This window comes from Gorilla gorilla, chromosome 5, assembly GCF_029281585.2.
Source record: "Gorilla gorilla gorilla isolate KB3781 chromosome 5, NHGRI_mGorGor1-v2.1_pri, whole genome shotgun sequence".
Lineage (NCBI taxonomy): Eukaryota > Metazoa > Chordata > Mammalia > Primates > Hominidae > Gorilla > Gorilla gorilla.
In genome coordinates, this window is record NC_073229.2 from 128,945,853 (window position 1) to 128,967,225 (window position 21,373).

General features: G+C 35.8%; 1 protein-coding gene across 15 annotated transcripts in view; it reads right to left on the bottom strand.

Annotated features, from left to right (window-relative positions):
* The window catches only part of HACE1 (HECT domain and ankyrin repeat containing E3 ubiquitin protein ligase 1), a 135,164-nt gene that overhangs the window by 56,728 nt on the left and 57,063 nt on the right, over positions 1-21,373 (bottom strand). For all 15 annotated transcript variants that reach the window (XR_008680980.2, XM_019030126.4, XM_004044479.5 and 12 more), the window contains 7 exons: positions 15,417-15,513; positions 15,143-15,244; positions 14,071-14,177; positions 7,937-8,087; positions 1,411-1,745; positions 842-910; positions 511-598 (listed from right to left, as the gene is read on the bottom strand). Coding sequence is in view for 14 of the 15 variants with exons in the window: in XM_019030126.4 (XP_018885671.1) it covers positions 511-598; positions 842-910; positions 1,411-1,745; positions 7,937-8,087; positions 14,071-14,177; positions 15,143-15,244; positions 15,417-15,513 (949 nt within the window). In the remaining variant the exon portion in view is untranslated. The remainder of the gene's footprint in view (positions 1-510; positions 599-841; positions 911-1,410; positions 1,746-7,936; positions 8,088-14,070; positions 14,178-15,142; positions 15,245-15,416; positions 15,514-21,373) is intronic.

Genomic DNA, 21,373 nt, shown 5'->3' on the forward strand with positions numbered 1-21,373 from the left:
AGCTTTCCTCCAGCTAGCTTCATGTAACATGAGATGTATGGAATGAACAGGTACACATCTGGTAGGGGAAAGGTGGTCAGGTCAAATAAGTTAGGAGGATTAACAAAGCTAAATCACTATTTTTACTAAAGGGCTTCTCAAAGCCTTTTAACATGCTGCCAATGTGATTTATAAATTTCCAAAGGGCATATGTTATGTAATTTCCCAAATGTATTTGGGGGCTAAAATCCTTTTCAAAAGGACAATCAGCCTTATAGAACTAAAAAGTTTCATTAAGCTCCTTTCAGGAAATGTGGCAATGTGTTCTGTTGTTTTTGTACAGACCTCTGTACACAGTAGGCACTCAGTACATATTTCTTGAAGAAAACTTACTCCTCATATTAAAGTAACATGCAATCATTCCTCTTACAACAGAATGTCTGAAGTGTAATAATTATTCCACTAAACAATATTAGAATTTTAGAAATTAATTTCATTAGATAGAATAAAAAGATGAAGAAAAATTTCTACCTGTGCTTTTATGATATGCATGAATCTTGACATCAACTCAGGACATTCAAGGAGAAAGTGAAAGTGGTCAAATATAATTTTGGGATTTCTAAAAGAAAAATATTTTGTTTAAATGGACAGGAAGAATGAGTAGCATTAAGTGAAATGCAAATTCAGATACACTGACACTGAAACAGAAGAAAAACACATAATAATCCATATCTATTAAAGTTTAATTTGTTATTGAGCATATTTTGAATAGTATGAGAAACAGCATTTTTTCTGTTTAGATGAAACTGTAAGTAAAGAGAGGAAAGGCTAGCAGGGTACTCCACAAACCCAGAAAGCTTACCTATTAACAAAGCATTTTAAAACTTCATCATGTTTGCAGACAAATTCAATGAAACGAGGTGAAGTCATTCTGTGGGGGGTAAATATCAATCAGAATACACAGGCAAAAGTTTGTGATATAATATAGCAAACTTGATAAATATATATTGAACTGGACTGGCTTCTAAACCAAAAAAAAAAAGAATTTGGTTTTGAATCTTCTTTGTAAGTTTAGGAAACTGAAGTATGCCTAGCCAATTTGTAAAATGATTCTAACTTCTCATCAGCAGACGATATCAACAAGTGACTTTTTAAAAATCTTGAAATTTGATGCATTTCTGCTCTACACATTTCAAATACATAATTAAGAGATCCTATACAAGGTGACATTCACCATTCTACAAAGTAATAATATATACTGCTTAATATTTAAATATTCCCTACTAGATCTAGATTAGTATGAGTATCTTAAAACAAGGAGAAAACTTTAAATCAACAAATTATTATTTGTTGTTTTTGAAATTACAAAAGTATCACTGCTTTTCATCATCTATCAGAGAAAAAAAAAATAGTAAGTCAAAACTTTCTTACCCCGGAGGCATCTGACAAGAACAGCACATGTAAAAAGCTTGAATGACAGCACTTAGCCGGTTAGCTGTCATAGAAATAACATCCTGACAATCTGCACTGGCTTCCTGTCTCCCTGCAAGAGCATCTGGTTTAGATTCCCTTGTGCCAGTGGACTGATTTTCATAGCTCCCAGGTCCTGGAGGTTCAAATGGAGGAATGGAAGCAGCATCTTGATCTTGGCCTTTTTGTTTCAGTAAAATAGAAGTGATCTCTGTTGAGTCTCTTTTGTTTTTCATCAATTCTGTGGCTATTAAAACTAGCCATTCATCTAACGAGTGCCAAAGCAATTCCAGAGGCTGAGAGAAACAAAAGTGTTTTTTAAACATCATTCTTAAACTACAGGATTAAAAAAAAAACACACACAACTAGACAAATATTATAAAAGAGAAAATTTACTCTAGTCATTTCTATCTTCCCAAGTTAATGTGATAGTAATGCCTAAAGGTAAGTAATAAAATTATACAAATGCTACATAAATGACAATTTCTTCATTTATGGCAATAATTTAATTTGTATGTATGTATTCCTTGTAATAAAAAGGAAAAACTAAATATAACAAAAAATTCACAATCTTTCTTCTTTTAATTTTCAAATGTTTAGTTTTAAAAGCACACATTACTACTATATATAATCACCCTTAACATTTACTGTATTAATATGATCAACGTCAACCATTTTCAATTAAACAAATAAGATTTTTTCAATTAAAAAATGAGAACCCCTAAGTATATATAATCACTCAACATTTTCTGTATTAATATGATCAATGTCAACAACTTTCAATTAAACAAATGTCTTTTTTCAATTAAAAAATGAGAATCCCTAAAGAACCTAATGAACAGCTTTTTTACTGTGCTCCTTTCATTACATATAATTCCTAGAATTTGGATAATTTTTGACAAGAAATTATAAAATGTGGCATATATATGTATATACATATACTTACAGACACAATCCATTTCTAATAATTAGTGTTTTTTTAAAACAAGAGATAGAATTACCAAACTTCTATTAAAATACTGACTAGCAGGCCGGGGATGGTGGCTCATGCCTGTAATCCCAGCACTTTGGGAGGCCGAGGTGGGTAGATCACTTGAGGTCAGGAATTCGAGATCAGCCTGGCCAACATGGTGAAATCCGATCTCTACTAAAAATACAAAAAATTAGCCAGACATGGTGTCACACACCTATAATTCCAGCTACTCAGGAGGCTGAGGCAGGACGATCACTTGAACCCAGGAGGCAGAGTTTGCAGTGAGCTGAGATCACACCACTGCACTCCAGCCTGTCAACACAGTAAGACTCCATCTCAAAAAAAAAAAAAAAAAAAAAAATACTGAATAGCAAATTCTTAATTCCAAGTAAAGATTAACACCTTTCTATTAAAAAAAAAAAAAAAGATGAGGAGAGAATAAACTATTTCCTATTATTATTCTAGCTGGATACACAGGCATGCACTTGTAGTCCCAGTTACTGAGGAGGTTGAAGGGGGAGGATTGCTTGAGTCTCGGAAGTCAAGGCTACAGTGAGCTGTGATCATGTCACTGTACTCCAGCCTGGGTGAAAGAGTGAGATACTGTCTCCAAAAAAAAAAAAAAAAACAACCCTGCTAGGATATTTTTAATCCCAAATAAACATTCATAGTTTATAAGTGGTACAGTGGTTAAACAATCCCTTCATCCTACACTGTTTTAAATATTCTTATTGAGAATGATTAGCTATCCTTCTGCAAATAAATATAAAAGTTAATCTCACTTTTTGAATCTGACATGATTACAGAATGCTACAAACTTAGACCATGTGCTACAGAAAGACTCACCTTTAAAATATTTCAAGGAAAGAAATAATCTTTCTTTTAAAGACCGCCATGGAAGGAGATTATACAACCATATTTGGAACCTTAGAAAATGTTTGAACTATTCTGCCAGGAAATTCTTCCCAATTATTATCTAACAAATACCTTCACTGCCACTTTCAGCCTTTCTTCAGATTTCTGTAATATTCTCTTTTTGAAAATATTTTACTTACTGAATTTGCAAATAATTAAATCACCTCAGGCCTTCATTTACACGTTCAACCAAAAAGCAGAAAAACACAACAAAACCAACAAAACCACCACTACTACAATCAACAAAAACCTAGTTCACTCACTCAACCAGTACTATGCACTAGGTAGGCGGGTAAGTACAATGTTTCCTTTTTTAAGAGAAATTATACCCTCCTTTGAAGTTAAAGTAAGCATCCCTCTCACCCGTAATGAGGGCTCTTCCATACTCACAACGGTTGACAGATTTGGAGTCCCTGAACTGCTTAAAGAAGGGCAAGAAGCACCCAGCTGCCATAAATACTGACAGATACCTTCACTGAAAATTCTAATCATGATCCAAGTTGAAACTATAGTTTCTCTTTATGAGCAAAACACTGAACCTGCTGTAGAAGATGAAAAGAACTTATGTCAGCAAAACTATTTAGCTTTATATCAGAAAATGAACTTCTGAAATGGAAAGAACAGGTGGTGATATAAAACTGCTTGAAAGAAAAAGAAAAAAGAATAATTGGCCTCTAAATGAGAAAAGATAAAACCTAGAAAATCAACACACTGAAAGGAGGTAAGGCCTAAGGCAAGAAATGACACAGGCTGATCATGCAGATGCACACTGAGTCTAAACCAACAGCGATCCTATTTTCAAATACTGACAATGTGTAAAAAATGAAAGACAAATTTTCAGTGGTGCAGAAATAACACCAAAAAAAAAAGGGGATATGTGTAAAAATGACAACAAAGATGTCAAAAAGCCAGAGTTTTTAATAAAGGAACACAGCAAATAATTAGAAGAATGAGAAAAAAATAAGTAATAAACCACATTGGACCTTTCTTTACTTTTCTCTCTTTTCTTACCTTTTATTTCTTCAATCATACATACATTAAAACTAAATCCCAACCTTGAGGTGAGTTTACCTAGGAAGTTTTCTCTTTGAAGATCTATTCAGAAAATTCATTCTTCAATCACAAAAAAGAATACTATGAAAATAACTTTAATTTCTAACTATGGTAGCAGCCACCAACAAAAAGGATTCAAATAAATTTTAAAATTAAAAATAAACCATTGCATACTATATCTGATACTTTCTATATTCATAAATAATAAAATACATTAAATAAGAAACACCATACATACCAATTGTTACTGAACAATGAGTTAATTACTACTGAAAATATTAGCAGGTTTCTTGGTACTGTGAAAATACTGCTTCATTCATTATTATTGAGTGATCCTTACCGAAGAATTATATTCTACATATAGTAACAATGATATGACAATCATACATGATTTATAAGCATTTTAAGTCGTATTTCAAAATATACAATCTCGAGCTTACTGAACGATTTTTTAAAATTTCAAGAAGTGCTGAAATGAGGAATGAACTTGGCAGAAAAGTATTATTAACTTAATGTTCATTCATAGTACATTGATATCCTGTTAGTCTGACTATTCTTAACCTAATGTCAAATGCCACAACCCACAAGATAAGATCTTGAAGTTAAAAGTTTCACAATCTTTCTTGGTTACCAAAATTTCCAAATTGTAAGTCTATGAAACCATTAATAGTCACAGCTTACTATTCACAAAAAAAGAACACAGCAAGACTCAGGAAGCCTAAACTGTCTTCCCCATGTTCACTGTGCTTCAAAAATAAAAATGATCTTCTCCTTGAAATGCTCCAAAGTTCCCAAGGCACTAGATAAACATCTCTTAATGCTGAAAGAATGGCTACGTGTTAAGACTAACTTAAAGAACTTCTAAAATAAATCAGAAAACTAATAACAGGATGTTAAAACAATTTCACCTACTAAAAACACATGGCCTATAAACCCACTCATTCTTAATGGAAAACCCATTAGTTAATTTGAACAATAAAGTAGCATTAGAGTACCTTGTTAATGAAATGGAAATTAGGGATCAATTGCTACCTCAGACAAAATGTGGTAAGAATTAAAATGGTATTTCCAGTCTAACATCACAGCAACTCAGTAACTAGCAAAGATTTTTACAACTTGAAATCACCCCACAATGAACAGGAGATCTGATTCCCATGGATGACAATGTACAGTTTCTATTTTTATCCTTGTAAATGGAAGGGCAGATCATTTTGCCAGTCCCCAAAGATTCCATGTTTCATTCATAAAACTGAATGCAAAGAGACTAATAAATTCTTTAACAGTTAATACTTACTAATGTGTTTAAAAACTAGCTGAGTTTTACAATTAGTGTTTTACAAAATGGAAGTTCAAAATTTAAGAGAAAATAAGTGATAAGAAGAAATAGTAGTTGTCAATGCTGTAGAAAGCAGTACCTTAAAAAAATGAAACAAAGATACTAACAAAATTCTTGAAATAAGAAAGTATTTATACATTATATATATCATAGACACATGACAAAACATAAAGTCTGGGTTCTATTTTTTAAACATAAGCTAAAAAGGCAAAACAGATATCCTTTTCTACTCTATTATGTCTGTATTGACTGTGTAGGTAGAAAACTAACATTTAAATCAATATTTAAATCATTTAAATCAATATTTAAATCATTTAAATCACCTACAGAGAGGCTACTTAAGACATATTTTCTGATATTAGCTAACAGGTAGCAGATCGAAATTTTAACCAAAGAAATCACACAAAATTAAATATAATCTAACCCAATTTGAATAATATTGACCACATCTATACCTGATTTGATTTTATATTCATCATTACTGATGAGTAGAAAGTATGAGTCAAAGTCAAATCATGGGTAGATTCTGTTACTAACAAAGTGAGCCATGCCAGAACACATTAAAAACAACTTTGTGTGATACGAATGTTTGAAGCAGTAAAGCTTGCTTAAAACAGCCCTGACAAAAAGAGTAGGTCAATAATGTAGATCAAAATTTTACAAAGACAGTAAGTCGTCACTCCTAACTAGAGCTCAAGGAAGTGGTACATGAAAAGCCACATGAATTACAAGAATGCATAACTTCATTCTTCCAGGAGGTGGCACAATAAGAAAAAAAAAAAAGAAAACAAAAATACACACTCAACGTGCACACACACACACACATACATATATGGCTAAAAACTTTCCTTCCTAGACTGATTTTTTTAAAGAGAGTAAAACAGATGGACAGACATTCATACATAACCTTTCTAAAAGACTACCATATCTATTCTAAGTATTAATCTACTAGTGTCAAAGTTCTTGCAAACTTTATTTTTACCTTTTTGCAAAAATTTTCCATGTAAGGAAAGAATCATTTAGTATAGAACACTAGTTTAGCTTTGAATCTTAGAGACAGCAAAGCTTTCAATCCTAACTAGTTTTCAAGGAAGTGGCACATAAAAACATTTATATCACTTTTTTGATAAATAACCTATATTTTATACTCAAACCATTGTTTAAAGAAATGTAAGTTGGCTGGGTGCAGTGGCTCACGCCTGCAATCCCAGCACTTTGGGAGGCAGAGGCAGACAGACTGCTTGAGCCCAGGAGTTCGAGACTAGCCTGGGCAACATGGCAAAACCCCATCTCTAACAAAAAATACAAAAATTAGCCAGGTATGGTGGCATGCACCTCTAGTCCCAGCTACTTGGGAGGTTGAGGTGGGAGCATCACCTGAGCCCAGGGAGGTAGAGGCTGCAGTCAACCATGATTGTGCCACTGCATTCCAGCCTAGGCAACAGAGTGAGGCTCCGTTTCAAAAAATAAATACATGAATAAATAAAAAACACAAAGTTATTAAATTACACATTTTTCTAAAATCTGTTATTTTAAAATGTCACCCAAAAAAACATTAACAAGAGCAATTATAGTCCTATTCATTTTGTTTACTTCATAAAATTATAATTTAACATGAGTAGCAACACTCCCTTGGTTTTTACATGAATCTTCCAAGGACTTCATCCATATGTGCTTAGAAAGGCAGCTGAAGCAATACAAAATATTTTAAGAAAATATCTCAACAACTCTTCCTTGCAGTTATCTCAGGAATTAACTGTTAGCAAACCCAGTAAATGAAAGTACCTTACTTTGAAAACACATACAGACACACATCTGACACACGTATCATATTAAAATCTAAATAAAAACTGTGCATTTTATTTCCTTACTAATAAGAAATACATTTCTTTCAAAAGCATGCTGGCTGCACATTACATTAAAAACCTATAATTTAATAAAATTAATTTTAAACACTAAATATCTCTACCCTTAGAATAAAACACCAATGGAATAAAAAATTTTATTTGTAAGAAAAATACAGAAAGCTCACCAACTTGCTGTTGATTAGACAGAGTTGAGAGGAGAAAGGTGTGCCTAATTTTGAAAGTGATACGGGTATAAACCAAACTTACAACCTGTTCATGAGCTTTCTGATTAATGAATGCATGCTTTGTCAAATTCATCTCTTTTACGTCTATCTTCCTAAAAATGCCATATACTTTTCTCACCTTGAACACCTGGCTTCTTGGAGTTTTATTCCCATTGTAGCCCATATCAATTCCATTACTGGGGGAGGATGGACCAATTCGAAAGACGTGACAAAACATTCTCACAATCCTTAAAAGGCTCTTCATTTGAGCATCATAATTGCTAGAGAGGCTGAAAATAAAAATTAAAATATGAGATTAGATGGAGTAAAACAAATTACATATTAAAATACTTATTTTAAAACATTTTCATCCCACTGACCATCTGTTTCATATTATAATGTAACTGGAGTACAATTCCTTTCCTATCATGATAGGAGATAGAATAGTTTAACAGGAAGTTACATTATTTAACTTGCATATAAATGAATTACTATTTCTTAAGCACCCAGAATATAACCAATGATCAAAGCATAAAACATGAAGAAAATCACTCCTTTAGAATAGTTGGTTTCTTGTGGCAACAACTTCAAGGCAACTCCTAAACTTTTACTTTCAGAAGTATATTTGTAAATTAAATTTATACTTTAGAAGTCTGATTGTATTTCACAGAGAAGCAATGGTATAAATCATCATATTCTTAGGCCAACCCACAACTGTTTTAATGAAGAAGCTAAACTAAACTCTGCCACTATATCCATAATCCCATATCCCCTTCCCACCACAGAATAGTAACAAATTATTCACATATAGAACATTCACAAATTGAAAAATTTTAAAGTTGCTATCTGCATTAGGTTTGTTCTCTACACAATGGGCTGCCTTATGACTATACACAAATATAGGAAATATTCACCTACCATGAAAAAAGAAAAGACTAAAATTCAATTAACACTAAATCATATTAAATTAACATAAACTCACTTTTACTGATCAGAAAGCCCTTCAGAATCCCACAGTACCTTGGTATTGGTCAACATCATGAATACCAATAATTACCTTTCCACACAAAAACTGTACGAGTTAGGCTAAATTTGTATTGAATCTAATAATATATCTTTAAACACAGTATTTTTGTTGGTTGATGGTGGTTTTATTTTGAAATCTCTAACATCAGTTATCTTGTATCACAAATGTCGGAGCAAAGCAAAGAGTTGCATGAACTTCTGCACAGAACAGCAGGATTAACTTTGTATGTTGGAGGCCAAAAGGGTGAAGGTCGTGATCAACTCAGTATACCACTGGAGGCTATATGAGTAAACAGCCAACTGTTCTCATAAATGCAGGATGTTGGCAAATTGACAAACTGCGTCTGCCACCCAGAAGGAATGCTGAGGGCAGTCACGACCCAGGCATAAGTATTTCTTGTGATTACGTACATCTGAAGCCTGTTAGCAATAATATGAACCTGTGATCAATCAAGCAGCTGACCAACCATTTGCTCCTCCTCCCTGCTCTTTCTACCCAATAAATACCAAGGGCTGCAGAAGCTCAAGGTTGTTGCTGCCTTTGCTCACTAGAAGCACGGAGCTCTCTTCTTCCCCTGGCCCCTTACTTTAAAATAGTTGCTTTTGCCGGGCGTGGTGGCTCACACCTGTAATCCCAGCACTTTGGGAGGCCGAGGCAGGCAGATCACGAGGTCAGCAGATTGAGACCATCCTGGCTAACATGGTGAAACACCATCTCTACTAAAAATACAAAAAATTAGCCGGGCTGGGTGGTGGACGCCTGTAGTCCCAGCTACTCAGGAGGCTGAGGCAGGAGAATAGCATGAACCCAGGAGGCGGAGCTTGCAGTGAGCTGAGATTGCACCACTGCACTCCAGCCTGGGTGACGGAGTGAGACTCCGTCTCAAAAAAAAAAAAAAAATATATATATATATATACACAAATGAAAACTTTGTCTTAAGTTTTCATTTCTGTGTTCATCCTACTTTGTTCAGTCTCGTAATGACAGTCTCAAGTAGTAACAGTAGTAACTGTCATAGTGACGGTCTCAAATAGTAACTGTGGCAGTAAGCCACATTTGTATAAATTTAATTATCAAAAGCTTACTCTCTCTTCCCTTATATATATTTTACCCAGCTCATTGAAATCTTCCTTTATGATATTTGCAGGTTTTCTTCAATATTTAAAAAAAATAGTATTAGTAAGATGGTAATGACAAACGTCAACTTTCAAGTATTTGTTTGATAAGTACCAAATTAGAGGGCATTTTCAACTCTGGTGACATGAACCAAAATTTCTTGACATTTTCACTTTAATAGTCATGTTATTTTCTCATTGTAAGACTCATTAAATTGTTTTAAAAGTCAATAAAAATTAACTTTCAGCTACCAGTGTTCGTAAAACATCAATAGCTATTGCTGTCAATACAGCTAGAGCACATTAGCACAGCCTTTTTTGCTCAATAATTTTGAATCAAATGTGTATAGAGTGATTAGTTTGCACTGATTTTTACATATTTGTCTTTAAGAAATAGTGATTCTAATTGTATATCATACAATTGTTGACACTAACAAAATAGAAATGTAGTTTGGTTGTAACCATCTCCTTCTTTTACTGTGTTCCAGCTCTTGGAAAAGTTAACTACAATGACTCTCAAATTCTATGAGAGAGATGTGAATTTGATTTTCTTCTGCAAAATTACCACATATACAAATATTTGTTTTAAATATCTTAGGGAATACATCATGGGTTATCTTACTTTAAGGTAAAAGGTATCTTCTTAAACCATGGAATCTGGTTATTATTAATTATACATAGTCAAACAATTTTGTATTACTTTACTCAATTGAAACTTCTTCTAAGATGAATCACTGGTGTAAAAAATATCATTTTCTCACTTTCCCACCAGTGAAGTATCTCTAAACTTCATATACCCTTCTCCAGTTGATCATAAAATGGTCATTTGTTCCAAAGCTACCATGCCTCAATATGAAAGTTTAAAAATTAATTTCCAGCCAGGCGCAGTGGCTCACGCCTGTAATCCCAGCACTTTGGGAAGCCAAGGCGGGCAGATCACAAGATCAGGAGATCGAGACCATCCTGGCTACACGGTGAAACCCCGTCTCTACTAAAAATACAAAAAATTAGACGGGCGTGGTGGCAGGCGCATGTAGTCCCAGCTACTTGGGAGGCTGAGGCAGGAGGATGGCATGAACCCGGGAGGTGGAGCTCGCAGTAAGCCGAGATCGCGCCACTGCACTCCAGCCTGGGCGATAGAGCGAGACTCCGTCTCAAAAAAAAAAAAAAAAAAAAAATTAATTTCCTAACTCAAACCCCTATCATTGTAAAATCCTCGCCTTTGGTTTATATGGGTATATTCTTATTCAGTGTCTTACTTAGCATATAGCTATGATTTCTCTGTTCATTTCCACATTGTTAACTACCTTTACTTTCAATCATAAATATACAGAAAGGACGATAAAATTTCATTTCAATATAAACATAACATTATGTGCAAATGCCTCAGTAAATGTTTATTATCTTTAGCAAATATTCCTGAAATCAGTTAGATAATAGGCTACAAATTTTTCCAAAAGTGTGCTGGATAACACCTTAGTTGTCACTAATTAACATATATTTGAATCAGTTATTTTCTTAATGAAAATTTCTATTAAAACAAGGGTCAGCATTACTTCACATAATGGGTTAAGAAACATAAAATGATTCACAAATAAACACAAATGAGATACTCTACAAAAATACCATTAAACATAAATCAGCAGGGGGAAACAATTTGTATTTGAAATCATCTTAAGAATTACCTTTTTACAGTACAATAAATTCTAACTAATAACCAATACTCACTACCAACCCCAACAATGAGATATTTACAGGCCAAAAATGGCCATAAAAATAAGATTCTATAAAGCATTTGGAAGGTAGCACTGTAAGTGGTGAGAGAGCACAGTTTAGCAGAGTAATTTTTTTAAAACTACTATTGTTTTGGTCATGGGTTCCTTTTTCCTACTCTGTTTCTCCTGTCCCACCAACCACCCCTGTCATTTTTAGAAGCTAGATTAGAACCTAGAATCTGCTATTTACTAATGAGGATATAAATCCAGGTTTATTTATTAGCTTGGCAAATCATTTAACTTCAATTTTTTTACACGTAAAATGGAGATAACATCTAAATTATAAAGTTACTGTAAGGTATAAATGAAATAATATATTCGAATGCTCCTTAGCTTGGTACCTGCTTAATAAGTGATGAAGGTAAACTTAAAAACATAGATATATCAAAACATAAATGCTTTCTAATTACTGTGGAAGTATATACAATATGACAAATATTTAAGAAGAAAAAACAAGTTTTCTAATGTAGGAAAACAGGCTAAATGCTATTATAGGGGTACTTAAAAGTATAACCATCATCACCTCTACTATATACTGGACCCCCTGTTTTGCATTTTACAGAATTATCTTATTTCACTCTCACAACTCATAAAGATATTACCAGTTTCCAACAAAATGGAATAAAATCCAATAAAATCCTGATTAGACTGTAATTTCAACATAGAGATCTTGTCTGTTTTATTCATGATCACCTCACAGATGGCCTAATGGACGGTACGCCCTCAAAAATATGTATTTGGCCAGGCGCATTGGCTCACGCCTGTAATCCCAGCACTTTGGGAGGCCGAGATGAGCGGATTGCCAGAGCTCAGGAGTTCAAGACCAGCCTGAGCAACATGGCAAAACCCCATCTCTACTGAAAATACAAAAAATTAGCCGGGCGTGGTGGTGTGTGCCTGTAATCCCAGCTACTTGGGAGGCTGAGGCAGGAGAATTGCTTGAACCTGGGAGGCGGAGGTTGCAGTGAGCCAAGATTGTGCTGCCTGGGCAACAGAGCGAGAGCGAGACTCTATCTCAAAAAAAAAAAATTGTATATATGTGTGTGTGTGTGTGTGTGTGTGTATACATATATACACACACACACATATACACATATATATTCGATGGATGGGTGGATATTGAAGGGAAACTCCAAAAAGTTAGCTGCTAAGGTCACACAGTAAATGATGATGTCTGGATGTAAGCCTGAGTCTGGCTGACTCCAAGCGCATGCTTTTAATTAGTACATCTGAATCTTACAAGGGTTCCATGAAATACATGGATTACTGGCAATTACTAGGTAAGAGCATTATGGAAAGCTGGAATTCAGTGACTGTTATAGACAGAGTCTATGAGTAGTCTCAAAGGTAGAAATAGAATAATTTTTAAAATGAACAAATGGTATATTGAGTAGAATTGCTGAAGAAAGACTAGAAGGTTAAAAGAACGTAAGAAGGTGATCTTGGAATCATGAAGCATAAGGAACCTAGCAAAGGGCCTTTTAAGTAAACAGTACAGAACGTGATTCTGATCTGAAATACATGAAATGTCCCAAAGAAGACTGAAACAAATGGCTAGAATAATAAATTTAATAACATAGCTTATTTAAAGAAGTAGCATGGTGTTGGGTGGAAAAAATTTCAGTTGCAACTACAGAGATGGGAGAAGATCATGACCTATCAATCTACTAAGAGTGGAAGTAATTAGTAAAAGGAATAATATGAAGGGGGAAGCATCCAAATTAGAAGGGGGTCAAATTTGCAGGCTAAGAAATAATAAGACAATAATCATTTCTCAGTGGCTGCTTATTCCGAATTGGGGTAGCCAGCCACATAGAAAGAAGTGTAGCTACAGGAAAACACTTCATATATAAATTCAAGTAATATAAGGCACTAACTCCATGAACTTAGTGATGATAAAACCACAGGATCTTTTAGAAATAATAAAGAACTTAACTGAGGGGGACAGGTCAGAGAAAAAAACTTTATAAGGAGTCATGAAAGTACAATGAAAGGTTAAACAGTAGCTTGTACCTAATTTTATTTTATTAATTAGTGGTCAAGATTCCTGAACTTTCTCAATTCTTCTTCATGTACATTTACTTATATGTCTAGGTAAGTAATCATTTCACAAAATTCTAGACACATATGCCCAAATTCACTGAAGTATGCTCTATTTTTAGTCTCTTTAGAGAGACTAAAATCTCTTTAGCAATAGTTGATTACCCGGTCCTTTCAAACAAAACAAACCAGAAGTCAGCAAATTTTTGTAACATCGTTATCACTGACAAAAGGTATCCCGCAGAATAAACTACTCAGGAGGTGAAGCCAACAGACACTGCTACCTATTGATTTCCTCTTATTGCAAAACACTTACCTAAGCAGTTTATGACCATTTGTTGTAGCAACTTCAGCAAGGCTTGTTAGAATCTTTAGGTACTGGCTTTCACTTTGCTGAGACAAATGCTCCAGAACTTGCCGTAACTAAATTTTTTACAAATAAAAAAAGTGATTACATAGTAATCCATTAAATCTTATCAAACAATTAAGTACCTATTAAGTATCTTAAAGCCAATTAGTCTAAATCAAGTCCTTTAGTTATTTTGTCTTGCATAAGTTTAAAAGCTAATACAGAGATATGATGATACATAATAAAATCTTTGTTGAAAATTACCCAGTTACAGAGCAATAGTAAATATACATAGAATTTAAAAATCACCAAGTATAGTTTTGGAAATTTAATTCTAAACCTCTAAAACAAAAGAGAAATTTAAACTCTGCAATTTTTTCTAAGACTAAAACTATCACAAACACATAGCTGAGTAAACTAGTGATTACCAATCATAATGATATTCCTCCACAGTCTTTTCCTCTTGCCATGGGAATATTATTATTTTTTTTATTTTATTTTTTTTAAAGACAGAGCATCACTGTATCACCCAGGCTAGAGTGTAGTGGGCAGTGACATGATCTTGGCTCACTGCAGGCTCAACCTCCTGGGCTCAGTCCCTCCTCCCAGCTCAGCCTCCCAAGTAGCTCAGACTACAGATGCATGCCACTACACTTAGCTAATTTTTGTAATTTGTTTTTAAGAGACTGGGTCTTTGTTGCCCAAGCTAGTCTCAAACTCCTGGGCTCAGGCAATCCACCCACCTCGGCCTCCCAAAGTGCTGGAATTACAGGCGTGAGATACCACACCCAGCCTATTCTAGTTATCTTAAGGAGAGAACAAAGACCCAGAGGGCAGAAGATTTATATGGCCAAATATTAGCAAAAACTACATTAATTATTAGCTAATTCACACTTATCCTATAATGCAGATAAGCTAATTATTAAGATATTTGTGACAATAAGCAAAATTACTAAGCTAAGCACATTTGTAAAATGTCATATATGCTGAGCAGGAATAAAGCTTCTTCATTTACAAGCTACTATCACAAATACATTACCATGTTTTCTCGGAGGTCTTCATTCTGTGTCATTTGAATAATAGTCTGAAAAAGCCTCGGGTGATACTGAATTAATACTTCACAAGTCTCTCCATATCCACCCTAAAAACAAGATCTAAAATTACCCAGGTTTAAAAACAGTCCCTTTTAAAGTTCATATTCTTCACACAATAAAAATCTTTGCACCTACCCTTTCATTGAAAAAATAATAATTTTTACCATTCCAGTTTCTATTATAAAGATAAGGGGCTCAGAATATAAATGAAAAACACACCTGTACACATAAATCCAGAGGAGTTACTCCATTTTTATCTGGCAGATATTTGGCTCCTCGTAATAGTAGGATCTGTGCTGTATCTCTCTGACCATGACTGTGTGGAAATAGAAACAAGTTAAAAATACAATCTTTTTAAAGTCTTTCTCTATGAATTATGGATAGTTAATATGAGTCAATGGAAGAGTATCACTTTTAAAAATTAAGACAAGAGGATGTGAAATACATCTTCATAATCACAAAAACTTTTCTCAATGTTAAGCCATGCTTTCACTACATAGACCAGAACGTGACCTATTAAATTTTAGAATTGAATTTGTGTCACATTTCCTAAAATAAGTCATAATATTTTGGGGATAAGTAACTACTACTCAGGCTTCTGCTTTTTTTTTTTTTCTTACATTCACTTCCTAATCCCTCTCTCCACCTTAACTTGACCATTTGCAACTTTAGCCTGACCTTCTTCCTACCACACACATCCAAGTCTCTAGGCTTCTTAATCCAAAAGAACCTCAAGAGTCAGAACAAAAGTACATTTTATGGCACACTTGTAATACTTTGTAAAAAAAAAAAAAATTAAAAGGAAGGAAGGAGAAAAGTAAAACCAATGTAAGAGAATCTGGGGAAAAAGGGAACATGAAGTGGGGTTATTAGCCAAAAATACTATCTAGCTTTCGATCTTCATTTTATCAACCCACTCAGTTTGGCTTCTGCAGATAGGTATTCAATCTGTCCTAGAATGAACTCTCCTATCCATATGCCTCATTCCCTGATTGCTCTCCTTCTTGTAGAAGTAGAATTGTGTAACTATCACTCCAGGGAAATTAATGTTAACGGCTGATTCTTAAGAAATCCCCAGGGCCAGGCATGGTGGCTCACACCTGTAATCCCAGCACTTTGGGAGGCCGGGGTAGGTGGATCACCTGAGGTCAGGAGTTCCAGACCAGCCTGGCCAACATGGTGAAACCCTGTCTCTATTAAAAATACAAAATTAGCTGGGCGTGGTAGCCGGTGCCTGTAACCCCAGCTATTTGGGAGGCTAAGGCAGGAGAATCACTTGAACCCGGGAGGCAGAAGTTGCAGTGAGCCAAGAATGCCCCACTGCACTCCAGCCTGGGTAACAAGAGCAAAACCCCATCTCGAAAAAAAAAAAAAAAAAGAAAGAAAAGAAAGGAAAAGAAATGCCCAAATAAGTTGTACAGTTTGGAAGAGCATGAATCCAAAAAGAACTCTGTAGATGAGAAAAGCAAGTAATCTAAGCACAGGTGAAACTAGAACTCAGGTACCTGGGCTTCTAGACCAATACTCTTTCCACAATAACATTATCTAAAGAGGCATGTCATTTCACAAAGAAAAACACTACACAGATTTCTCAGAAACTTAAAAAACAGAACACTATTCATTCTCTTTCACAAAACGGCACTGTATGAAGAATAATTTAAAACCAACTGGAATTAAAGTTTTTTTTAAAAAAACTTATTAGTATCCTACTATGAATCTAGTGCCAGAAAACTCTGCAATGTTATTATAGGTCTATCACTCTCTTGATACTTTATTATTATACTGATTATCCTCCTTAATACCAATAAGCCCTAATTTAAGAATAATATCTAATTTATTCTAGAAAAATCAAAAAAGTAAATTAGCAATCCCTTTGAAAGTAACAATAATCAGCTTTACCGGCATCAAGCAAGAAGTCCTCATCAAGCATCACTTGTCATTAAGCTCAAAGTGTTGGTCAAGATGTTATAAACAATAGCTAACAGTGGTTAATGTTTCATTTACACTGTTCCATTCTTTAACATGCCTAAAAATAGAGGCCAAGTGAAAAGCAACTAACTTGAGCTTAATTTATTTAGGGATATAGTGATACTTTTGCTAGTAGCCAAGGTTCTGAGGAACCCATCTTAAAAAACTGCTGAGTTCAATTTTAATGATATCTCTTTTACAGTTCTTTAATATCCATGTGTCCAATTTTTTCCAATTAAATTGTAAACTTCCTGACAGTAGGCTTGTTCCATAGCACCAAGCATGGCAGTTGTCTTATAACATGTACTCAATACATTCAACGAATTGTATTATAGGCTTTAATTTCAGACACCATTCATTTGACAAATAAGTATTAAAGACAATGCTGCACTCTAGAAAATAACAAGAGACCTGAAACACAATTTATTTAGGATATACTAGGTAACAAGCATTATGCTCAATCCTCTGTGCAAAGTCTGACTTAATGCTGACACTGTTATAAGCATCGTTAAATTAAGCAAACAGGAGGCCATTAGCCTGAGACTGTCACTATACTTTTGAGTTCCTCTGTAACAAACTTCAACCTAACTTGGGAGTATATATTTTGCAACAAAGAGCGCTTTCAATGAATCAGACAGCCAGTTCTTCACACCATGACCAAATTAGGCAAACACACACATAAGGGTAGTCAGTCAGGTGATTTCTCTACTTTGCTTCCATATTCAGCCTACAAAAGCTCATTACTTACAAATTGCTGGGAAGAGCTCTCTCACCCGCTTCTGATTCTGAGTGCTGCCTGATTCATGAATTGTTTTTCATTTAAATAAACTTTAAATTTATTTTTTCTAAGATTTTTATTTTAACAGTATTCACCCAATTTTTCAGATGAGAAAACCATGGCTCAAGAGTATAATAGAGTTGCTCAAGATGAACAGTTACATGGCAGACCAGAATTTGAATCTCCATCAGTCTGACTCCAAAATCCTTCAACAATATCATGCTGCTCTAGCAAGATAAACAAGAGATTGCCCTTTATGTTTTATAACCTTTAAAAGTAAACAATTTAGTCTCAAGACTCCCATTCCAAGATGGCCGAATGTGAACAGCTCCGGTCTGCAGCTCCTAGCATGATCGACACAGAAGACGGGTGATTTCTGCATTTCCAAATGAGGTACCTGGTCGATCTCATTGGGACTGGTTGGACAGTAGGTGCAGCCCATGGAGGGTGAGCCGAAGTAGGGAGGGGCATCGCCTCACTTGGGAAGTTCAAGGGGTCAGGGGATTTCCCTTTCCTAGCCAAGGGAAGCCGTGACAGACTACCTGGAAAAACGGGACACTCCTGCCAAAATACTGCGCTTTTCCCAAGGTCTTAGTAAACGACACACCAGGAGATTCCGTCCCGTGCCTGGCTCAGCAGGTCCCATGCCCACAGAGCCTTCCTCACTGCTAGCGCAGCAGTCTGAGATAGTCCTGCCAGGCTGCATGCAGCCTGGCGGGGGTAGGTGCATCTGCCATTACTGGGGCTTGAGTAGGTAAACAAAGTGACTGGGAAGCTCGAACTAGGCGGAGCCCACCGCAGCTCAGCAAGGCCTACTGCCTCCATAGACTCCACTTCTGTGGGCAGGGCATAGCTGAAAAAAAGGCAGCAGACAACTTCTGCAGACTGAAATGTCACTGTCTGACAGCTCAGAAGAGAGCAGTGGTTCTCCCACCAGAGCCTTTGAGCTCTGAGAACGGACAGACTGCCTCCTCAAGTGGGTCCCTGACCCCTGTGTAGCCTAACTAGGAGACACCTCCTAGTAGGGGCCAACAGACACCTCATACAGGCGGGTGCCCCTCTGGGACGAAGCTTCCAGAGGAAGGAACAGGCAGCAATATTTGCTGTTCTGCAGCCTCTGCTGGTGATACCCAGGCAAACAGGGTCTGGAATGGACCTCCAGGAAACTCCAACAGACCTGCAGCTGAGGGACCTGACTGTTAGAAGGAAAACTAAGAAAGGAGTAGCATCAACATCAACAAAAAGGACATCCACAACAAAACTTAATCTGTAGGTAACCAACATCAAAGACCAAAGGTAGACAAAACCACAAAGATGGAGAGAAACCAGAGCAGAAAAGCCGAAAATTCTAAAAACCAGAGCACCTCTTCTCCTCCAACTGATCACAGCTCCTTGCCAGCAATGGAACAAAGTTGGATGGAGAATGACTTTGACGAGTTCACAGAAGTAGGCTTCAGAAGGCTGGTAATAACAACTTCTCCGAGCTAAAGGAGGATGTTCTAACCCATCACAAGGAAGCTAAAAACCTTGAAAAAAGGTTAGACGAATGGCTAACTGGAATAAATAGTGTAGAGAAGATCTTAAATGACCTGATGGAGCTGAAAACCATGGCTAGAGAACTTCATAACGCATGCACAAGCTTCAATAGCCGATTCGATCAAGTGGAAGAAAGGATATCAGTGATTGAAGATCAAATTAATGACATAAAGTGAAAAGACAAGATTAGAGAAAAAAAGAGTAAAAAGAAATAAACAAAGTCTCCAAGAAATATGGGACTATGTGAAAAGACCAATCTATGTTTGATTGGCGTACCTGAAAGTGACAGGGAGAATGGAACCGAGTTGGAAAACACTCTTTAGGATATTATCCAGGGGAACTTCCCCAACCTAGCAAGGCAAGCCAACATTCAAATTCAGGAAATACAGAGAACGCCACAAAGATGCTCCTCAAGAAGAGCAACCCCAAGACACATAACTGTCAGATTTATCAAGGTTGAAATGAAGGAAAAAATATTAAGGGCAGTCAGAGAGAAAGGTCAGGTTACCCACAAAGGGAAGCCCATCAGACTAACAGCGGATCTCTCGGCAGAAACTCTACAAGCCAGAAGAGAGTGGGGGCTAATATTCGACATTCTTAAAGAAAAGAATTTTCAATTCAGAATTTCATATCCAGCCAAACTAAGCTTCACAAGTGAAGGAGAAATAAAATCCTTTACAGACATGCAAATGCTGAGAGATTTTGTCACCACCAGGCCTGCCTTACAAGAGCTCCTCCTGAAGGAAGCACTAAACGTGGAAAGGAACAACCGGTACCAGCCACGGCAAAAACATGCCAAATTGTGAAGACCATCAACGCTATGAAGAAACTGCATCAATTAACAGGCAAAATAACCAGCTAACATAATGACAGGATCAAATTCACACATAACAATATTAACCTTAAATGTAAATGGGCTAAAAGCCCCAATTAAAAGACAGACTGGTAAACTGGATAAAGAGTCAAGACCCATCGGTATGCTGTATTCAGGAGACCCATCTCACCTGCAGAAACACACATAGGCTCAAAATAAAGGGATAGAGGAAGATCTACCAAGCAAACGAAAAGTCAAAAAAAAAAGCAGGGGTTGCAATCCAGGTCTCTGATAAAACAGACATTAGACCAAAGAAGATCAAAACAGACAAGGAAGGACATTACATAATGGTAAAGGAATCAATGCAACAAGAAGAGCTAACTATCCTAAATATATATGCACTCAACACAGGAGCATGCAGACTCATAAAGCAAGTCCTTAGAGACATACAAAGAGACTTAGACTCCCACACAATAATAATGGGAGACTTAAACACCCCACTGTCAATAATAGACAGATCAACATGACAGAAGGCTAACAAGGATATCCAGGAATTGAACTCAGCTCTGGACCAAGTGGACCTAATAGACATCTACAGAACTCTCCACCCCAAATCAACAGAATATACATTCTTCTCAGCACGACATCCCACTTATTCTAAAATTGACCACATAATTGGAAGTAAAGCACTCCTCAGCAAATGTAAAATAACAGAAATCACAAACTGTGTCTCAGAGCACAGTGCAATCAAACTACAACTCAGGATTAACAGACTCATTCAAAACTGCACAACTACATGGAAACTGAACAACCTGCTCCTGAATGACTATTGGGTAAATAACGAAATGAAGGCAGAAATAAAGATGTTCTTTGAAACCAATGAGAACAAAGACACAACATACCAGAATCTCTGGGACACATTTAAAGCAGTGTGTAGAGGGAAATTTATAGCACTAAATGCCCACAAGAGAAAGCAGAAAGATCTAAAATCGACACCCTAACAGCACAATTAAAAGAACTAGAGAAGCAAGAGCAAACGCATTCAAAAGCTAGCAGAAGGCAAGAAATAACTAAGATCAG